Source organism: Hylaeus anthracinus, unplaced genomic scaffold, assembly GCF_026225885.1.
Source record: "Hylaeus anthracinus isolate JK02 unplaced genomic scaffold, UHH_iyHylAnth1.0_haploid 11978, whole genome shotgun sequence".
Lineage (NCBI taxonomy): Eukaryota > Metazoa > Arthropoda > Insecta > Hymenoptera > Colletidae > Hylaeus > Hylaeus anthracinus.
In genome coordinates this window covers 315279-331332 of record NW_026534326.1, presented here as the reverse complement: position 1 = coordinate 331332, position 16054 = coordinate 315279, and the positions used below count along the sequence as shown (strand labels likewise).

Below are 16054 nucleotides of genomic sequence, written 5' to 3'. Positions count from 1 at the left end.
CGTAACAAATAAATAGCTAGACTTAAAAGCATTTAAAAATGCGCGCGGTTTACTGAAAAATGGCGGTACCCAATTAGAATCGAGCAACATATTTCGTGCTTCTGATGGGAGAATCTCTAATTCGAAAGGCGCATGCGCATTCACTCTCAAGAAGAACTTGACGAGTTTCGTCTCTATAAACGTATTTTATGGTAGAACATTTTATACGCTGTTCATGTTTGTGTTTCAGCTGTTGAGTCGTGCATGCTCGTGCACTTGTGCCAACTTGTGCGGCTCGTTAGTTGAAATACAATTCATTTTTGTGTATTCTTCGGTAACGTTGAAGTCTAGAAATGACTGGGTTTACAGAGAGTGCGCTTGTGAAAAGATTAATGGACCTGAATCCCTCCCAACAGAGTATTCAAACATTGTCCCTTTGGTTAATTCATCACAGAAAACATCACCCAACCATCGTGAAAGTCTGGTTCAAAGAAATGTGTAAAGGTACGTGACGACCGTCGTAAGTACATCTTTATTTATTTTATACTTAAAACTTGTGCTAACTGACGTTATTTTATCAGCTGTATCGAAAAGCTTTCCGAACGGACAAAGTAGCGAACGAGGATCGTTAAAATTTCTAGGTTATCTCGTAAATTAGACGTTCGCCACGTAATTGTGGAGATATTCTTTATAACTGTATGTCAGCTGTAAAATTAGGTTTATCACACTAGTAGTCGCTTGTCGCGGTTAGGATATGGTGCAAATCATGCAACATTATAATTTTAAATATCCAACTGATTCGATACCATATTCTTGTACATAATAGAGATACGAATTTGTTTACACGAATGATCATGATGATATTTAAACCTTTGCCCGATACTCTAACCTAACTCGACAAACATATAATAGTATTGGGAAATCTGAATCAGGAATCACTGTAATTTTTACCTGATTCAGAATTTCTATTATAAATCATTGTTAACTTAATTTCAGTGACTAAACTATCGTTTAGTTTAAGCCTTGCTAGATTAATTAGTAATTTTTTTATATGTATTTCTTCCAGTGAAGGATAATCGCAAGTTAATGTTCATGTATCTGGCGAACGATGTTATTCAAAACAGTAAAAAGAAAGGCCCCGAATTTGGGAAAGAATTTGAAACAGTGTTGCCTAAGGCTTTTGAGCATATGAAGGGGTTCGACGAGAAGACGAGGGAGAGGTTGAACAGATTACTGCAAATATGGGAGGAGAGAGGAGTGTACGATAAAGCGCAAATCACAGAATTTAAAGTCGCCTTTACGGATACCTCGAAGGATCCAGGAACACCGCCTCCTAAAAAGAAACTTAAAAACGACATAGAGAAAGTAAAGGTAACGTACAATGTTGGTTTCAAGTTACATTAAATCTGGCGTTTATAGCGAAATTATATGTTCACTGTGTATTATAGAAAGAAAAAAAGGAGAGAAAAAAGTCGGAGACTGAAGTCGAAGTGGATGGAACGAAAGAGCTGCATGTTACGTTGAGTCCACGTACTCCTGCCGGAGATCCACCGGAAACAGAGGAACTCATCAAAGCCTTAATGGTTAATACCATTTATAAAAAGAAACATTCGGATTATGTATCGTTAGCAATAAACTGTCTTATACAGAGTAAAATATATGTTGAATCCATAAGGCGCACTGGCAAGCATATTTACAGTTTGATGTATCCACCCCCAATAGCAATTTTATTCTACTCGTTACTTTTATTCTTAATCAAAAATATTGTTTCTTCTATTTTGTAAAAAAACTTTATACCGTCTCTCATTTAAATAACAAACCATTCCGTTACTTTTATTTCAAAACAACCGAATAAGCATTCAGTTTATATTTTTAGAAATTATTCTTATTAATTTCGAGTACTTGTGTGAATAAAACTGCATTATTCTCTCATGTGAATTTTGCGTGTGCGAAAACTGTAAATAAGATGCTTCGAATACGAGAACATTGAAGGCGATCATTAAAAAGCCTTCTACGTTTCAGGATTTGGAAAACACAGCATCCTCTGACGCTGGTGTTAGAGAACGTATCGCATCTCTGCCACCAGAAGTTTCGGAGGTTTCGCTGCTTGCGAATCTGGCTGATAGAGCAGCCGCGGACCAATTAAGCGTTGCTGTAAACGAAGCTGCTGCATTGTTGGCGGATTACAATGGACGATTGCAAGCTGAAATGGAAGACAGAAGGAGATTGTTAACTATGCTTAGAGATTACACTTTAGCGCAAAGGCAGTTACTTCAGCAAGCGCAGACTACTTTAGAAGTACGATTATGATTTGAACTACTCGATGAATCTGTTCACTAAGAATGTTATGATATCATATGCTATGTTGCAGGACTATAAAGAAAAACTTAAAAAGGTGTGCACAGTTCGATCAGAAGTGAAATCCCACATTTCGAATCTTCCCGACTTGACGCAGTTACCTGACGTCACAGGAGGTTTGGCACCTCTTCCATCGGCTGGTGATTTGTTTTCCATGCACTAGCACATTGAGTTTAAAGAGCACGATCATTGAATTATTCCTGAGTTCCACGCATAGACAAGCACGACCATGCTACGTTAGCTTGGTTTCTTGCGATCGATTATATCTTATCCAGTAACTTTATATTTTTCGATATTTACAACGTTAAATATTGTTCGAACTTGTGGCGTCTAATTGCAAACTATACAAGAGAAGAATCGACGAATGAAATCGCCACGAGATCATTTTCCAAAATACCTTGCTAATAAATAAATGTTAGTTATCGAGGTATCGATGAATTATCGTAATTTTATTATATAAAGACTCGCTAAAAACGAAAAGAAAAGAAATATGTACGCATGCATGGAATAAAACAATGCGCATCAATTAAATGTGCAGTTAGGAATATTCAGAATACTGAAATTTTTTTTTAGTTTGCCCAATTATCGATGACCAACACAGCGTTTAGAATATTCATTTATAACATTTGGTAATCATCCTTTGTGTATATATATTGTAGGTAATATAATTCTGGGACTGAGAAAGACATCTTAAAACATAATGCTGCAGTTAACTTTAAATATATATTGGGACTGCGTAAAGTAAATAATATTGTATATGTAATATTGTATGAAATAAATCGCGTGATTTGTGCGTTGCGGAAATTGTAATAATATGCAGAATATTAATACGAATAAATGTTTTGATCGTTATAATTTGTGATCCTCGCTTAACATTGTCAAATATAATTTTTTTGTATCTTTCTCAAGATGAAAAAATTATATAAATAAAATCGCAAGACTATAAGTATAATTGAGCGTTTCAATGAAAATGTTGCTAGAATGAATTACGCTTATTTAACTTATTTTGTATTTATTGAAATAATATACAGTCATATTTATAATTACATTTCAATATACAAAATTAAAAATAATCGAACAATAATATCATACAATTACTTTAACTCGTTTTATAACTCTTGGCAAGTGTATCTGGCAAGAGTTGTACGCTTATTTAATCGAAGGTTAACGCATTAATTTACGTACGCATTCGTAACTTTTCGTATCACAGTATATACAATAAATAAGAATATTTATAAAAATATTTAATGTTTTAGCAATACATTTTCGCAACTAAATATTATACACTTAGGAAAATCTTTATGCTAACTTATATGTAATATGACGAATTGTTATAGGGAATTATCATAAATTGTACGAATATGTTCTTAAGTTTCATGTGGATGGGGTGGTCTTGTTGGTTTAAGAATGAGTTTCCCAGTATCGTCGCAACTCATATTAAAATCACCAAGAACGCTTCTGGCTCTCTGAGTTATTATACTCGGTGCTATTACCCGTCTGTGAACTCCCATCATGAATAGTATCACTGAAATTAATTGATATTTAGCTTGTACAAACTAGCAATCGCAGTTCTTTTCTTATTTTTCTTCTAATTCAGCATTGATCAAACTTACCTAAAATAATGCTAGCGATTGCAAAAAATGGGTGATTGCATAGGCTTTCGGTAAATGATACAGCTGATGTATTAGGATCCGTTAGCCAATGCCACGCGCCAACAGCGGTGCAAACAGAAATGAAACCCAGGAGTACTGAAAGTAACATTACGTTTAAATGTAACATCTATAAATAGGATAAAAGAAACATACTTCTCCATCGTAAGGTAGCTGGCTGCAAACTGGCAATCACTTCTGTGAGACGTCTTTCAAAAGCTTTCAAGTCTGAAAGTGATAGAGAGTTACGAAAGAATTGTTAAACTAACCTCAAAATTGTTCATTCGCTATCGTTACATGTTTCCAGTTTTCACTGAGATAATGATAAATAAATAACAATTCAGTATTTTTACCTTCGCAAACCGTTTGATCTAAAGACATTTTTATCTATTTCATACATGTATTTGATCAGGGTGCAAAACAAAACAATGATATCGGATACTATTGTTTGCGATAAAGTTAAATACAATTAATTATCCGATATCAATCATCTTTTACTGGCCGTCTCGTTGATATTTTCTTCTCCATAATTTCAGTTCAACGCAACAATTTTGTGAAAATATACATAAATACATAAACCCAACTTGGGTTGCATACGCTCAATGTAGAGTACTTTTGTAGATGCGAAACCTTGGCGGTTTTTCGAGTTTTGATTGCGTATGCGCTGTATTTGCTAGATGGTAAAGTCGCGTTTCTACTCTACCGTCATCCGTAACTTAAGATTTCGTCGCTAGATGGCGATAGCGTGTTTCCTAGGGATCGCTGCTAGATGGCGCCATTTTCCATTTTACTTACCACGTTACGATAAGTATCGACAGGAGTACAATGTGTTGTATTTCGAAATATAAGAACGCAAATTTATAAAAAAAAAGCGAGTATAACCAGAATTCCTAACTCGTGATTTTCGAAATTTAATGCGCATGTATGAAGGAAGGGTGGGGGCTGATAGACTGTTCCCCCTCCATTGGTTGGTGTGCGACGAAGAGAGGTAGACGAGCACGGTATCTCTATCCTTCGGTCTCGTCGGTAGCCCTCTCCTTCTCGCAATAGCGCGCTGTCTCAGTCTGTCTCTGTACGTCTATGGTCGTTGGTCCGGGGGGTGAAAAGGGATTATGTATCGTTGGTTCAGCTCGTTCTTCGTCGCTGGCGATTCGTATTTCGTGTTTCGTGCGATCCTCGAGCGAGGCACATCGTAATGGCCGCGACCTGACTCGGGTTGGCGTGCAGCGAGCAAACACCGTTCGCGTTACGTGAGGTACTAAAAAGTCGAATCAGCTAGTAAACGGGGAACGAGAAGGCAGAGTTTAGGGTTACACGATTTTCCCTGTGGTCGCGGGTGCGTGTGTGCGTGTGTGCGTGTATGTATATGTACGTGTGCGGTGGATAAGGCGTGAACACAGAACACAGGAGTCTCGAGGACACGGCGAGCCATGAGCGACGACCGAAGCGAGGAGGATCCCATAATGGACCTCTTTTACAGCAATTGGGAGCAACAGTGCGTCGAGGCGCTAGAAACTGAGCCAGATTACGAAACCCAACTGCACAACGAGAAAGAACTCTACTCTCAACAGATGTGGACGAGCTTTCAGTCCACAGCGTCGGCCATCGCCCAGCTGTACAAAGGCGAGAACCATAATACCTCGTACACCCTTCCTGTTCGGCCCTGCGAGTAACACCGAGCGAATCTCGCACGTCGTTACCATTTTTAGTGACATCCATTTTGTGCGACGCACGAGACATGTCACTCTTCTTGCCCCTCGTTTCCTTCTGTTTCCTTCATCCCCCCCTGCGTATATGCATATCGATCTAGCCGCGTAATTAGGCCCCTTTCGAACTTGTTCTTTTTACAGATCGGACCCAGGGTGTATCTCTCTGGCTGCCCTTTCAGATCGCTGCGGGGACCGTCACATCGTTGTACAAAGGTGCGTGCACTTCTTTGGTTTCTCTTGTCAACAACGCTGCCAAGATAAACCTTCAATCTCAACTTCCCCCCTCCTCTCGCCTTTCTTGCCTGATACATCTTTCCTTGTCCCTCTCTCTTCCTGTATTCTTTTTTCTCCTCCTTCCGCACGCCTTGCATACCCCTCCTCCTCCCCCTCCAACGGGCTATTCGATCATCCTTTTCTGCAGTAGTTACTCATTTGTACACAGCGATGACACGTCTCTGCACAGCTGACTAAGCCTGAAGGTCAGCTGTTAAACTTGTGAATTTTTAACCCTTCGCAGCCTCCAATCTTCGAACCTCTAACCTAAAATAATTTTATACTCGGATTAATACTTAAACTTCATTTTATTTTAATATTTTCCGTACCTTTACATACTGACAGAAGTAAAGTCTTGGATTCCAAGCGTCACCATATCTCTTATACCGGTCATAGTTTAAAGTTGAGTCCTGCTTTAAGACTTTGAGAATAACTTTACGTATCCAAACTAATGTCAGAGACATTGTCAGAACCATGGTTGCATTCCGACAGATTCTGTGGACAGTATGCGTCGTTGCAGCGAGCTAAGCATAGAAATGGGTCGACAGAAGCGTAGCAAAGAAATAATGAACTGGGCCAGGAAAAAGAGACGTACGATTCGTAGGGAAGACCTGTTGGCGTATCTCGCTGGAAAGTCACCACCGCCACGACCACATTCGCACAGGTAAGCCCTCCTATAAATTGCAAGCAACCCTGATCCCTTTTGTAAGACGTTACGTCTACGCGGAACTCGGTACAGATTAAAAATGAAGCTGCATCGTAACTTTCAGGAGTTCACCTAAACCGAGGATGATGGTGTGCGGTTCTCCTCCCTCTCAGAGTTCAACACCAACTATGGTGGTGGCACCCACGCCAATGACTGGGAACGATCCTGATCCTGAGTTGCACACATTTAGGGAAGCGATCTCATTGTCTGGTGAGAATTATTCGTCTATCATTGAACAATTAGGAATATGTTTGTATACAATGAATCTTGAGCTTTTTAAACTGTTTACAAACTTTTCCTGGTATTTTGTGTTTGTCTTCGAGATTCTGGTACGCAGTATTTTGTATATCCTCGATAACAGTTAGGGATAGAATCATGCAATCCTTGTGTCTGTTGTAACTGGGATATTTTGGATAGGTTCGCCAATGTCTCGGCGTACTGGAAGGCAAGCTGAGTTGTCAGCCTTCATCAGCAGCGAGTTCGCCAGACATCACAAACGGCCAGCTTCGCACGACGTGGATATGGGATCCCCCACGCACAAACGTTCGCGTTTCATGTAACGGCGCGCTACGTGTAAAGCGACCTCGCTCCCTTGTTTCCCCATTAATTAATCGATTAATTATTAACGGTTCATCCCCCTCCTCCCGCGTAGATCCCATTTAAACGAAATCATTTGAGAGAAACAGTGGTTTGCATCGCCACGGAGAACGCTCGTGAGTTCTCGTACTTTAAATATCTCGTCGAGTTTCGTAAGTTTTACACAACAGTTCTGATTTGAATAATTGACGTTAAGGCGATTAACTACGGAGAGTAGCGTAATATCAAATCTACAGTTATTTGTGGAGGTCGTGGCTCTATACATGAAATTACAATCCATAGGAATCGCTGTTGTTTGCTTTGAAATTATTTATTTATTTATCCAAGCAGCGAGACTGATGCGAACGTGTTACGGAGTACCATTCAAAGTAATTAGAGAGGGAGAATTGTCATCGTTTTTTGTATACGGAGAGGTCTGTATAAATGATTATCGGTTGATTCACATGTTGTATATCAGGTTACTGCAAAAGTAATTTCGTTTTCTATGTGGTAGCTATCGAAAAAACGATATTTATCGAACATTCGCATTTCTAGATCGTGTATAACACGATCAGCTTTATATAGAAATTCATTGCAATATTAAATGGAAAAATAGAAAGAAAGGAAATTACTTTTGCGTCAAGCTGATGTGCCATAATATGTTGAAAGTTGCGTACGAATACACATGATCACTGTGTATGTTTGTATCCAGCAGCTGGTAGCTAAAACACGCGGTAGCCACCTCACGGTAAATTGTAAACACGTTCGAATGGTATATTTAACAATGAAACGGTGATGTAATATTTAATAACTGTATTATTCTGTCCACGGTGGTAACTTAAAAAAAAGGGGACAGGGAGGGAAACGTTTGTAAAATATTCTTTGATTCGCCAAAGGATCGCCTCTGATTTTATTATAATAATGTTGTTATGATTATTAAGTGATCATAGATAATTGATATTTTGGAAGATTTTGGTGATAACTGGCTAAAGTCTGAGTCGAAGTGATATCTGTAGGCTTTCTCGTCGTTTGTTGCACCAGGTGTGTCACGCTATGCCTCTATCATGGTCTCTGTACGGTTTTCGTTAGCTGTAAACGGAATAGAAAAAGAATATGTTGATAAATTGTTTGGTTTCTGTAGTCTTATAAATTCTCTTCACCGCTCTCATGAACAAGGGATTTGCATTGTTGTACGACTTCTATATATGTAGAGTAACTATAAAACTGTCTTTTGGATAATATATAATGTATATGTATATATAAATTTTATATATATATATATATAAATTATATATATATATAGTTGTTTCTGTATTCCTTTCGTTTTTGTAATTTTTATATATCTATTCTAATCGTATTCGCGCGGGTGAAAAAGGGCCGTGGATGCCTCAAATAACTGTACATGTATATTTTAATAATTATTTCTAGGCACCGTACCTCGTCCTGCTTCTATCTGAATTTCGAAGGTCGACGAAACCTACAAGGAACTTAGAGGAACTTGAAGAAATTTATTTAACTCTGAAATTGGACGTTTTTCTCCTATCTCCTAGTTCCTGCTTTCCTTCATTTCGTTCTTCTAAACTCATTTAGAAGCTGGCTTGTTCGTTTGTTTTCTTCTTCTCGAAATTGTTAGAGCACTAAGAAAAAAAAGAGTTCAGTTGTAAATATATAACATACGTTCATAACGATGATAGCTTTAGAGGTATTGCTAAATATTATTATCATTAATATTGACTACTATAGCTTTAATAATATTTATCGTGTAATCTCGGCAGTTAAGTGAACTCCAACGATTGAATTTACTTTTTCGACGAACTCGAAAGTTCCATTCCAAGGGAATTGTAAAATACGATGACTGGAGTAACTTTGTACCTTGTGAAATTTAAATACACGCTTTTCGATTCTTTTCCAAATTTTTTTAACGCCAGTCGGTTTCCTCCTTTAATCAAAGATTCTTTGGCAATCGATCCTGTGGATTTTCTTTCACAAGTGCAAAGGTGTGACTCTAGAAAGCATACACAGAAAAAGAAACACACACACTAAAGATGCCATACTTAGGAATACATTAGAATACATTAACGATAAGAAGAATATGCTTGATGATGGGAAACGTCGAGTCATTTTATACAGACACTTGAGTTTTTTTTTTCCTTTGTTTTTATCGGTAGATGTCTTTGTGTTTATAGTCCGAAAGCTCTTTCTTATTGGTCTTGAAAGAAAAGTTTGTTTCTCTATATTCGATAGAGTCGCGATCAATAAAATTGGCATTTTCCTTGAACAGCACGACGCAATCTGTGCTCTGTTACATCGAATCGATTTCTGTCGACTCGTATACAGATAATGTACGTGAAGGTTTCAGAGAATAAACAGTTCAGTTTAAATTCCTCACTGTTTACGTCTTAGCGCGTGATTTATTTTACTCTTGGCGAGCAATTTTTTGGAGGATTGTAAATCATTAGGAAAGAGTACGAACAACACGTCTTTCACGTTCTACTTTATGGAACCGTTTGATTTATATTCGTTGCCAAAAGAGGAGTTCCCGATGAAGGATTTGCCACTAATGTAAAATCGATTGTTGTGTATTCGCATAGAATTAGGCAAGGTAGCTTTACAGGCCCCTGAAATTAATCGATTAATATTTAAAAAAAGAAAGAGAAAGCAAATCGACTTCTTTTTACATTGAACTTTTGATGAATTGATAGCTGTCTAGAAGCGATAGGATAAATAAATATAATATAATATTTATGATTGGTTAATCGATTGATCTGACAGCCTCAGGAAGTAAGACGGGCAGGAATCGCGGCTTCTGTATCGTGTCTCTTTCACATTAATTAGTTGGTACGCTGATCGTACAACTGTTAGGAGCACTGGGGCGCCGAGAAATTTTTCTACGAGCCTCTTTCTTTATTACGATACACGTCGAGCGTATCTTCTATTATATTCGCACTAACAGGAAAGATCCGCGATGTAACGATCGTTTATGTTCGCGGCGAGGTGAGAAATGGTGCTGTTATTTTCTGCGAACACAAGAAGCTTCTATATTTTTGCGTCCCCTTGTTTGTAAGATAATGATTTACAAATAAAATTACAAAGATTTTTAACAAAATAATTATTACCTCGTCGTCTCGGGTATCGAAATGTTTCATAGGATAATTATTATTACATTGATCCGCTGTATTAAACGTTAGTTATTTACATTCTTTTATTTGATTCGTTGGCTCTGTACACTTTGTATAAAATTCGTTTTACTTATATAACAAATGCGCAATAAGAACAAAAATTTCATTCTTCCTTATCGTAGACTTAAAATACATGTAAGGCACTGTACACAGTACAAGAATTATTACAGCTAAGGCTTCGTGCGATGAACTATTTGCAGTGTCATGGCGATGATTAAAGTTACTTTACCGTACTGTTATACTTAAAAATTGTGAAGAATGGCAAACAAACAGCGCGATGCATTCTCAAATCTGGTGGTCGAACTAGAAAGATAATAATCTCTCGGGTTTACGGACCCTTTGATCGAAGAAATTACTAATTTTTATATTTTCCCAAGTTACTCTACGTTACGTAAGACACTTCGTAAGGCATTCAGGCATTTTCTTCCTCGTTTCCCTTTCATTTTGCAATTAATTCTACAATCTGCTGTCTTTTATAACGTTCTGGGGGGCGTCCAGAGCCCTTTTCCTATTCGCTATAGCGTTCATCAGCTTCCTCTTGGGTCCCAAGGGGAGCTTCAGAGCCGCGATATCAGTTTCAGTGAGCAGCATCAATGCTTCCAGATCTATTTGCTCGGATTCCAAAATGGGATGTATGGACGAAAGGTTATTGGCAACTAGGAATCTCTGTAAGGGAGTCCATTCCTCGTCAGTCTCTTCTTCTTCTTCTTCTTCTTCTTCCTCTTCCTCCTCTGCAATCGCACATTAGGTTTTAATTCAAGCTTGGAATATAAACATGCGTTAGTTGAATAGAATTCTTGCCTGAAAGTAAGTCGTCGTCCCACATGCTCTGTCTTCGAGCCAAGCTACCCGCGCTTCCTATACTGATCTCTTCGTTGTGCCCATTGGAGCCGACTCGATGGCCATTCAGGGAGCCATTTATCGAACCGCTCAGACAGGAGTTGCCGTTTTGCTGGTGGGCGTCTAATTGGGGAACTGGTAGGCTCTCCAGAGTTGTTATCTGCAGACGATAGACAAATTAGTATTTCTATTCTATTAGTATCTTGGTTCCGTTGTCCGTTAGATCGACGCTTGACAAACTTACTGGTCGTCTAAACGCTACGGATCCAAATCCTGGTCGATTGAAAATGCTCGCAGGTTCTTGCAAGAAGCTAGAATTCCCGACATCGTTCAAGTCTTCTGCGTTCCCTTGGTCGAAGCTACGGTCGCCTAGGAGGTCAGGAGTGCTTTGAGCCTTGCTAAGAGTGCCCCAGACATCAGAGATTCTACCACGTCTTCCAATTTGCTGGGCCTGCGTCTCGTAGGTTCCTACGTATATCACCTCAGAGTCCCTTCGCAGCCCGGTCAAGCTGCGAATCGACTTCTTCCCGTTCACTTCGATCTAAACGTGTGAAATTTCAGTATAGGAAGGCTCGATTCTGTGCTGTAGTACGAATAGTTTACCTCTACAACTTTGAAGTCGTCGACTGCCTTCCTAGCCAGTGCCTTCCTGCAGACTGCACTGCCGTGCTTCTTCGTAGTAGTGCCAACGATGTCGCTGAACGTTGGTGAAGGCTTGACTCGACCTTTGAAGGTCAATATACCGGGTTTCTGAGCTGGAACACCTGCTTCGTTCACTGTAGCCAAGTCCAGTTTCGTTCTGTCCCTTGACAGCTTCTTCTGCTCCTTCTCAGCTTTGATCTCCGCCATTTTCTGTTTCTTCATGTACTCCTTCAGTCTGTTTACAGAAATGTGTATCATGATTTTACGGAGATTATTATATATATTCTAATTGAAAGTACATTCGTACTAGTATTTCTATAGTCTTTACTTTTCGAACATACCTTTTCTCTGCATCTTTCTCAGCCTTCTCTCTGAGTATTCTACTTTTCTTCCGGTTGTTCAGTTCCTGGTCGGCCTGAGCGAGATCTAGGTATTGGAGGATCACCTCTCTCCCGTTTATGGCAGCCAAGTCTCGGGCGGAATGCCTGTCTATGTCCAATGACCAAATGTTACAACCAAACTTTACCAGGAACTTGACGCAATATTCGTGGCCTCTCGCCGCTGCTAGGTGGAGGGCTGTGTTACCAAAATAATCGGTCTTGTCTGGGTCACCCCTGTGGAAAGAGTTAGAAAACAGGTCCTAACTTGTAGAAGCTCTTAGACTCTTGGTTATTCTGTGTTTTATTTAAGTCTGGGGAGCTATTTAACTTCAAATAAATGTTATTCGTGTAGTTTCGACAAAAAAAAAAAAAGGAGAAATGGTTTTATCTGGCATCTGTGTCCACGACGAGGGCAACAATTACTCGTCCCTCCTGTTCTTTTGTTCCAATCGTATTCGCTTGGTTGCAATTTCCGTTTATGGGGTCGACTGATGCCAGATTATAGCGTGTATTTCCTGTTTTTACATGCCCAACTTTCAGGGTCGTTCTTTGACACAAAAGCTGATTATTTCCCCTTATTTTCTTGGTGTATTACACTATCGGGTCATTAATTTCAATACATCGCCTCACCTGTAAGTTTTCCAAGGAAAAACGAACGTAATTAACGTAATTAATAAAAATGAATTCATCATGAAATAACTAATTACTTGCATTGCTCCTCGAAAAATATCACAAATACGATGGTGTATTGAAATGAATAACTGGTAGTATAGGGAGATATACATTTTTATTAAAAATTAGTAGGAAAATTTGGTAAGAATACTATTTATGCAAGTTTTGAAAAATAATTCTTAACGGAGTTGCTAAAAACGATGCGTACGAAGGACACGGACGGAGTAAGATTTGCATAGATATTTCAGAATGTATTTATAAGTGAATAGAGCATCGAGAGTATACCCTTTGGCGACGAGCAGTCTCAGAACATCTATATGACCTTCAAAGGCCGCCCATAACGTGGGGGTCATTCCACCTTCATCGCGCCCGTTGCAATCCTTTTTCGTTGCTTCTTTTAAGACGTTCAAGGCCCCGCCGCGTGCAGCTCTGTGTATCAAACATTAAACAATTAACGATATTTCTTTAAAACCAAAATATTTATATAAGCTATACAATTTATATAACATAATTATTTTTATATTTAGAAAATAGATAGCTTTAAAGATAGATGTCTGGCATGAACGATATATATAATAAATCAGAATAAGAATTACAACTACTTTGCAACTCTATTTGGAATATGTAAAACATGCTGTACTAAAGAATTGTTTATAACTACATGATTCCTAGTAGCAACTTGTTGAGTAAATAGAACATTGCCTTAATTTATTATATATTCTTTATAACGAGCATTCTATTTACAAATGTTGATATGGTACTTTTATATATCTCTTTGAAAACTGAAAAAAAGCGATATCAATCGTAATACAACATCGATTCTGGAACTAGAAATTTTCCTATTGAATTACAATTAGTTTTCTAGATTTCAAGATTGTAATACTTCGGTTTCATGATCACCCCTTCGCCTGGAACACGTGAACAGAGAATTCAGAGTTGATACATCAAAATCACGAACCAGAGTTGTCATATGGAAGCACTTTCATTCCAGTGGGAGACGAAAATCTGATTCTACAATACTTGCATGCTTTCTAGGCTTTGCGCTTGATATTAAGGTAGTTCAAAAATACTCTTCAACTTTCAACCCCCTTTCTATGTTCTATTTCGATAAATGTTTAGACTAAATAAAAGTATAAAATTTGCGTTAGTTTTTAATAGATAATTGGAGGGCACTTTTGGTTCACCTTAATATCTCAGCACAGCGTACCAAAGTACCAATGATAGAAAAATACAGTATGCACAGTCTGCTGGGAATGGTAACTCACTTATGAAATCTATCGGACGTCATACTGTTCTGTTCCTTGATCCCTTCAAAGACTTAGTTATCGATGGTGAAACATCCCTGTAGACAGGACTTCCTGGCACTTCTTATGTAAGGGTTCCTTTGAGTAATAACGAGGACGAGAATTAGCAAGTGTACATGTCTGCGACGAAATAGAGGAACCACGTGTTTTATGTTTATGGCGTCCAGCGGTGAACTGCATTGAATGGCATTAAAGGTGGTAGGCTGGTACGTGCAGGTGCAGGCAGAGGCAGGTAGATGCTGCACTTGGCTGCACTGCGATGGCTTCTGTTGCCCCCACTAGAGACCCTTTAATCGCAAGTCGCGAAATAACGTTATCACATTCTGATTGGTTGCCATGATTTCTCAGTTAATTAATAAATACTCGTACGGTTCCTTTTAAAATTGAAGTAACACGAATTACGAGATGACGAATTATGATAATTTCAAGCGTTATGGCGCCGAAGGGACGAGCCATATGGTAGACTTTCCCCTGGATAAACCTTTGAAGAATTACGATAAATTACATGATAGGATATTACACACGAATATATAGGATTAGTAGTTCCATTATAAAAATAGTATTTAAGTTAAAGTGTATGATCAGTATTTAAGTTTAATTACACAATGTTTATACGTAACATGAATATTGTACATTTTATTGTTCTAATTCTTAAGCATAACTCTTAACAAATTCTTCTGTATCATTAGATAAATTAAAGTTAAGTGTGAAAGTAAAAGTACATATATCTATTCCTTATTTACTTATTTGCAATACCCCATTACATATCGAGTACTCCTGATATCAAGAGTTGAATTTCCCGCCAGAATTTTCAACCTACGGTGGCGCCATCGGTGGCAAAACACCCAAGCTTGTAGTGAAAATAGTATCCTCTGTTGCCACTAGATAACGCCACCGCTGGGTTTTAGTGGCGCCATCTAGCGGCGACACCGGAAACTATTTTCACTACAAGCTTGGGCGTTTTGCTGTTAGATGGCGCCACCGCCGGTTGGAAATTCTGGCGGGAAATTCAACTTCTACAATTGCAAATAAGCCAATAAGGAAAAGGTATATGTGCTGGGAGTGGATTTAAATAAATAAAATACGTTTCTCATGTAATTTTGGTTTATCGAAGCAAGTAAATCGATGATACATTGTTTTTATACATAGAGGTATACGTCTGTAGAAATCCGACAACGCTATCTCAAAGTATGATAGTGCCGTGGTTAGGAACTGTAGAGCCCTGCATACAGTATTTTTATAGGAATTTCGACGTTTACAGTTAAAGTCTGAGCTAACGAAATAATTAGCTTGTTAATCGTTTAGAAAATTCTTTTGTATGTAAGCAATTTTCTTCGGCACGACAATAAATTACAGCAAATTACCTTAACGCGGATACATACATTTTAAATAGGGTGCTTTAGAAAGTGAACATTTGAATTTATTTTGAGCCAGCCCTAATCTGTGGTAGATGTATTCAAAGCCAGTAGGGACACGTTGGCTCACGTTGGCTGATGTGTAAAGCTACGTAGTTACGAATTTTTTGAAATGACTAAGTTGATCGTAATATAGTTTACAATAATACCCTTATAATACATCCGAGAAGTTATTTTTCGAAATTTGTTTTACTTTGCACAATTTATCCACTTTTACTTAAGGTAACTAATATGTTTGCTGACTTCTGCCACTACAATACTTCAACAAGTATCCTAATTTTACAAGAATCGCTTAAACATTAAAACGATAGTAATTTGCCCCTTTCTTTGTTTGGTTTCTGTTTTTCATATGTTTCAAGTTTTATTTTTATT

The 16054-nt window shown here is 38.2% G+C and overlaps 4 protein-coding genes across 5 annotated transcripts; 2 read left to right on the top strand and 2 right to left on the bottom strand.

The window, feature by feature from the left end:
* The first annotated feature begins 229 nt into the window (after positions 1-229).
* On the top strand, positions 230-3181 carry LOC128896971 (regulation of nuclear pre-mRNA domain-containing protein 1B). 2 transcript variants are annotated; one of them, XM_054160586.1, is made up of 5 exons: positions 230-483; positions 1046-1350; positions 1428-1562; positions 2002-2277; positions 2351-3181. In XM_054160586.1, exons 1-5 carry the CDS (start codon positions 333-335, stop codon positions 2498-2500), a joined length of 1017 nt encoding a protein of 338 aa, XP_054016561.1. In that variant the 5' UTR covers positions 230-332; the 3' UTR covers positions 2501-3181. The 2 variants fall into 2 exon arrangements, with proteins under 2 accessions (XP_054016561.1, XP_054016562.1); XM_054160587.1 differs by having other exon boundaries at positions 370-499.
* Positions 3182-3564: 383 nt separating this feature from the next.
* On the bottom strand, positions 3565-4611 carry LOC128896974 (nuclear envelope phosphatase-regulatory subunit 1). Its single transcript, XM_054160589.1, has 4 exons — positions 4340-4611; positions 4143-4214; positions 3951-4085; positions 3565-3862 (listed from the first exon to the last, which is right to left on the bottom strand). The coding sequence occupies exons 1-4, from the start codon at positions 4365-4367 to the stop codon at positions 3705-3707; spliced, it is 393 nt and encodes a 130-aa protein (XP_054016564.1). The 5' UTR covers positions 4368-4611; the 3' UTR covers positions 3565-3704.
* A 424-nt stretch (positions 4612-5035) lies between these two features.
* LOC128896973 (HUWE1-associated protein modifying stress responses) lies at positions 5036-9157 on the top strand. The gene is made up of 5 exons (XM_054160588.1): positions 5036-5609; positions 5837-5908; positions 6461-6632; positions 6739-6884; positions 7092-9157. Exons 1-5 carry the CDS (start codon positions 5417-5419, stop codon positions 7232-7234), a joined length of 726 nt encoding a protein of 241 aa, XP_054016563.1. The 5' UTR covers positions 5036-5416; the 3' UTR covers positions 7235-9157.
* Positions 9158-9429: 272 nt separating this feature from the next.
* LOC128896970 (pre-mRNA splicing regulator USH1G) lies at positions 9430-14921 on the bottom strand. Its single transcript, XM_054160585.1, has 7 exons — positions 14229-14921; positions 13249-13392; positions 12253-12525; positions 11873-12146; positions 11514-11810; positions 11231-11429; positions 9430-11160 (listed from the first exon to the last, which is right to left on the bottom strand). Exons 1-7 carry the CDS (start codon positions 14249-14251, stop codon positions 10886-10888), a joined length of 1485 nt encoding a protein of 494 aa, XP_054016560.1. The 5' UTR covers positions 14252-14921; the 3' UTR covers positions 9430-10885.
* Between the last annotated feature and the right edge of the window lie 1133 nt (positions 14922-16054).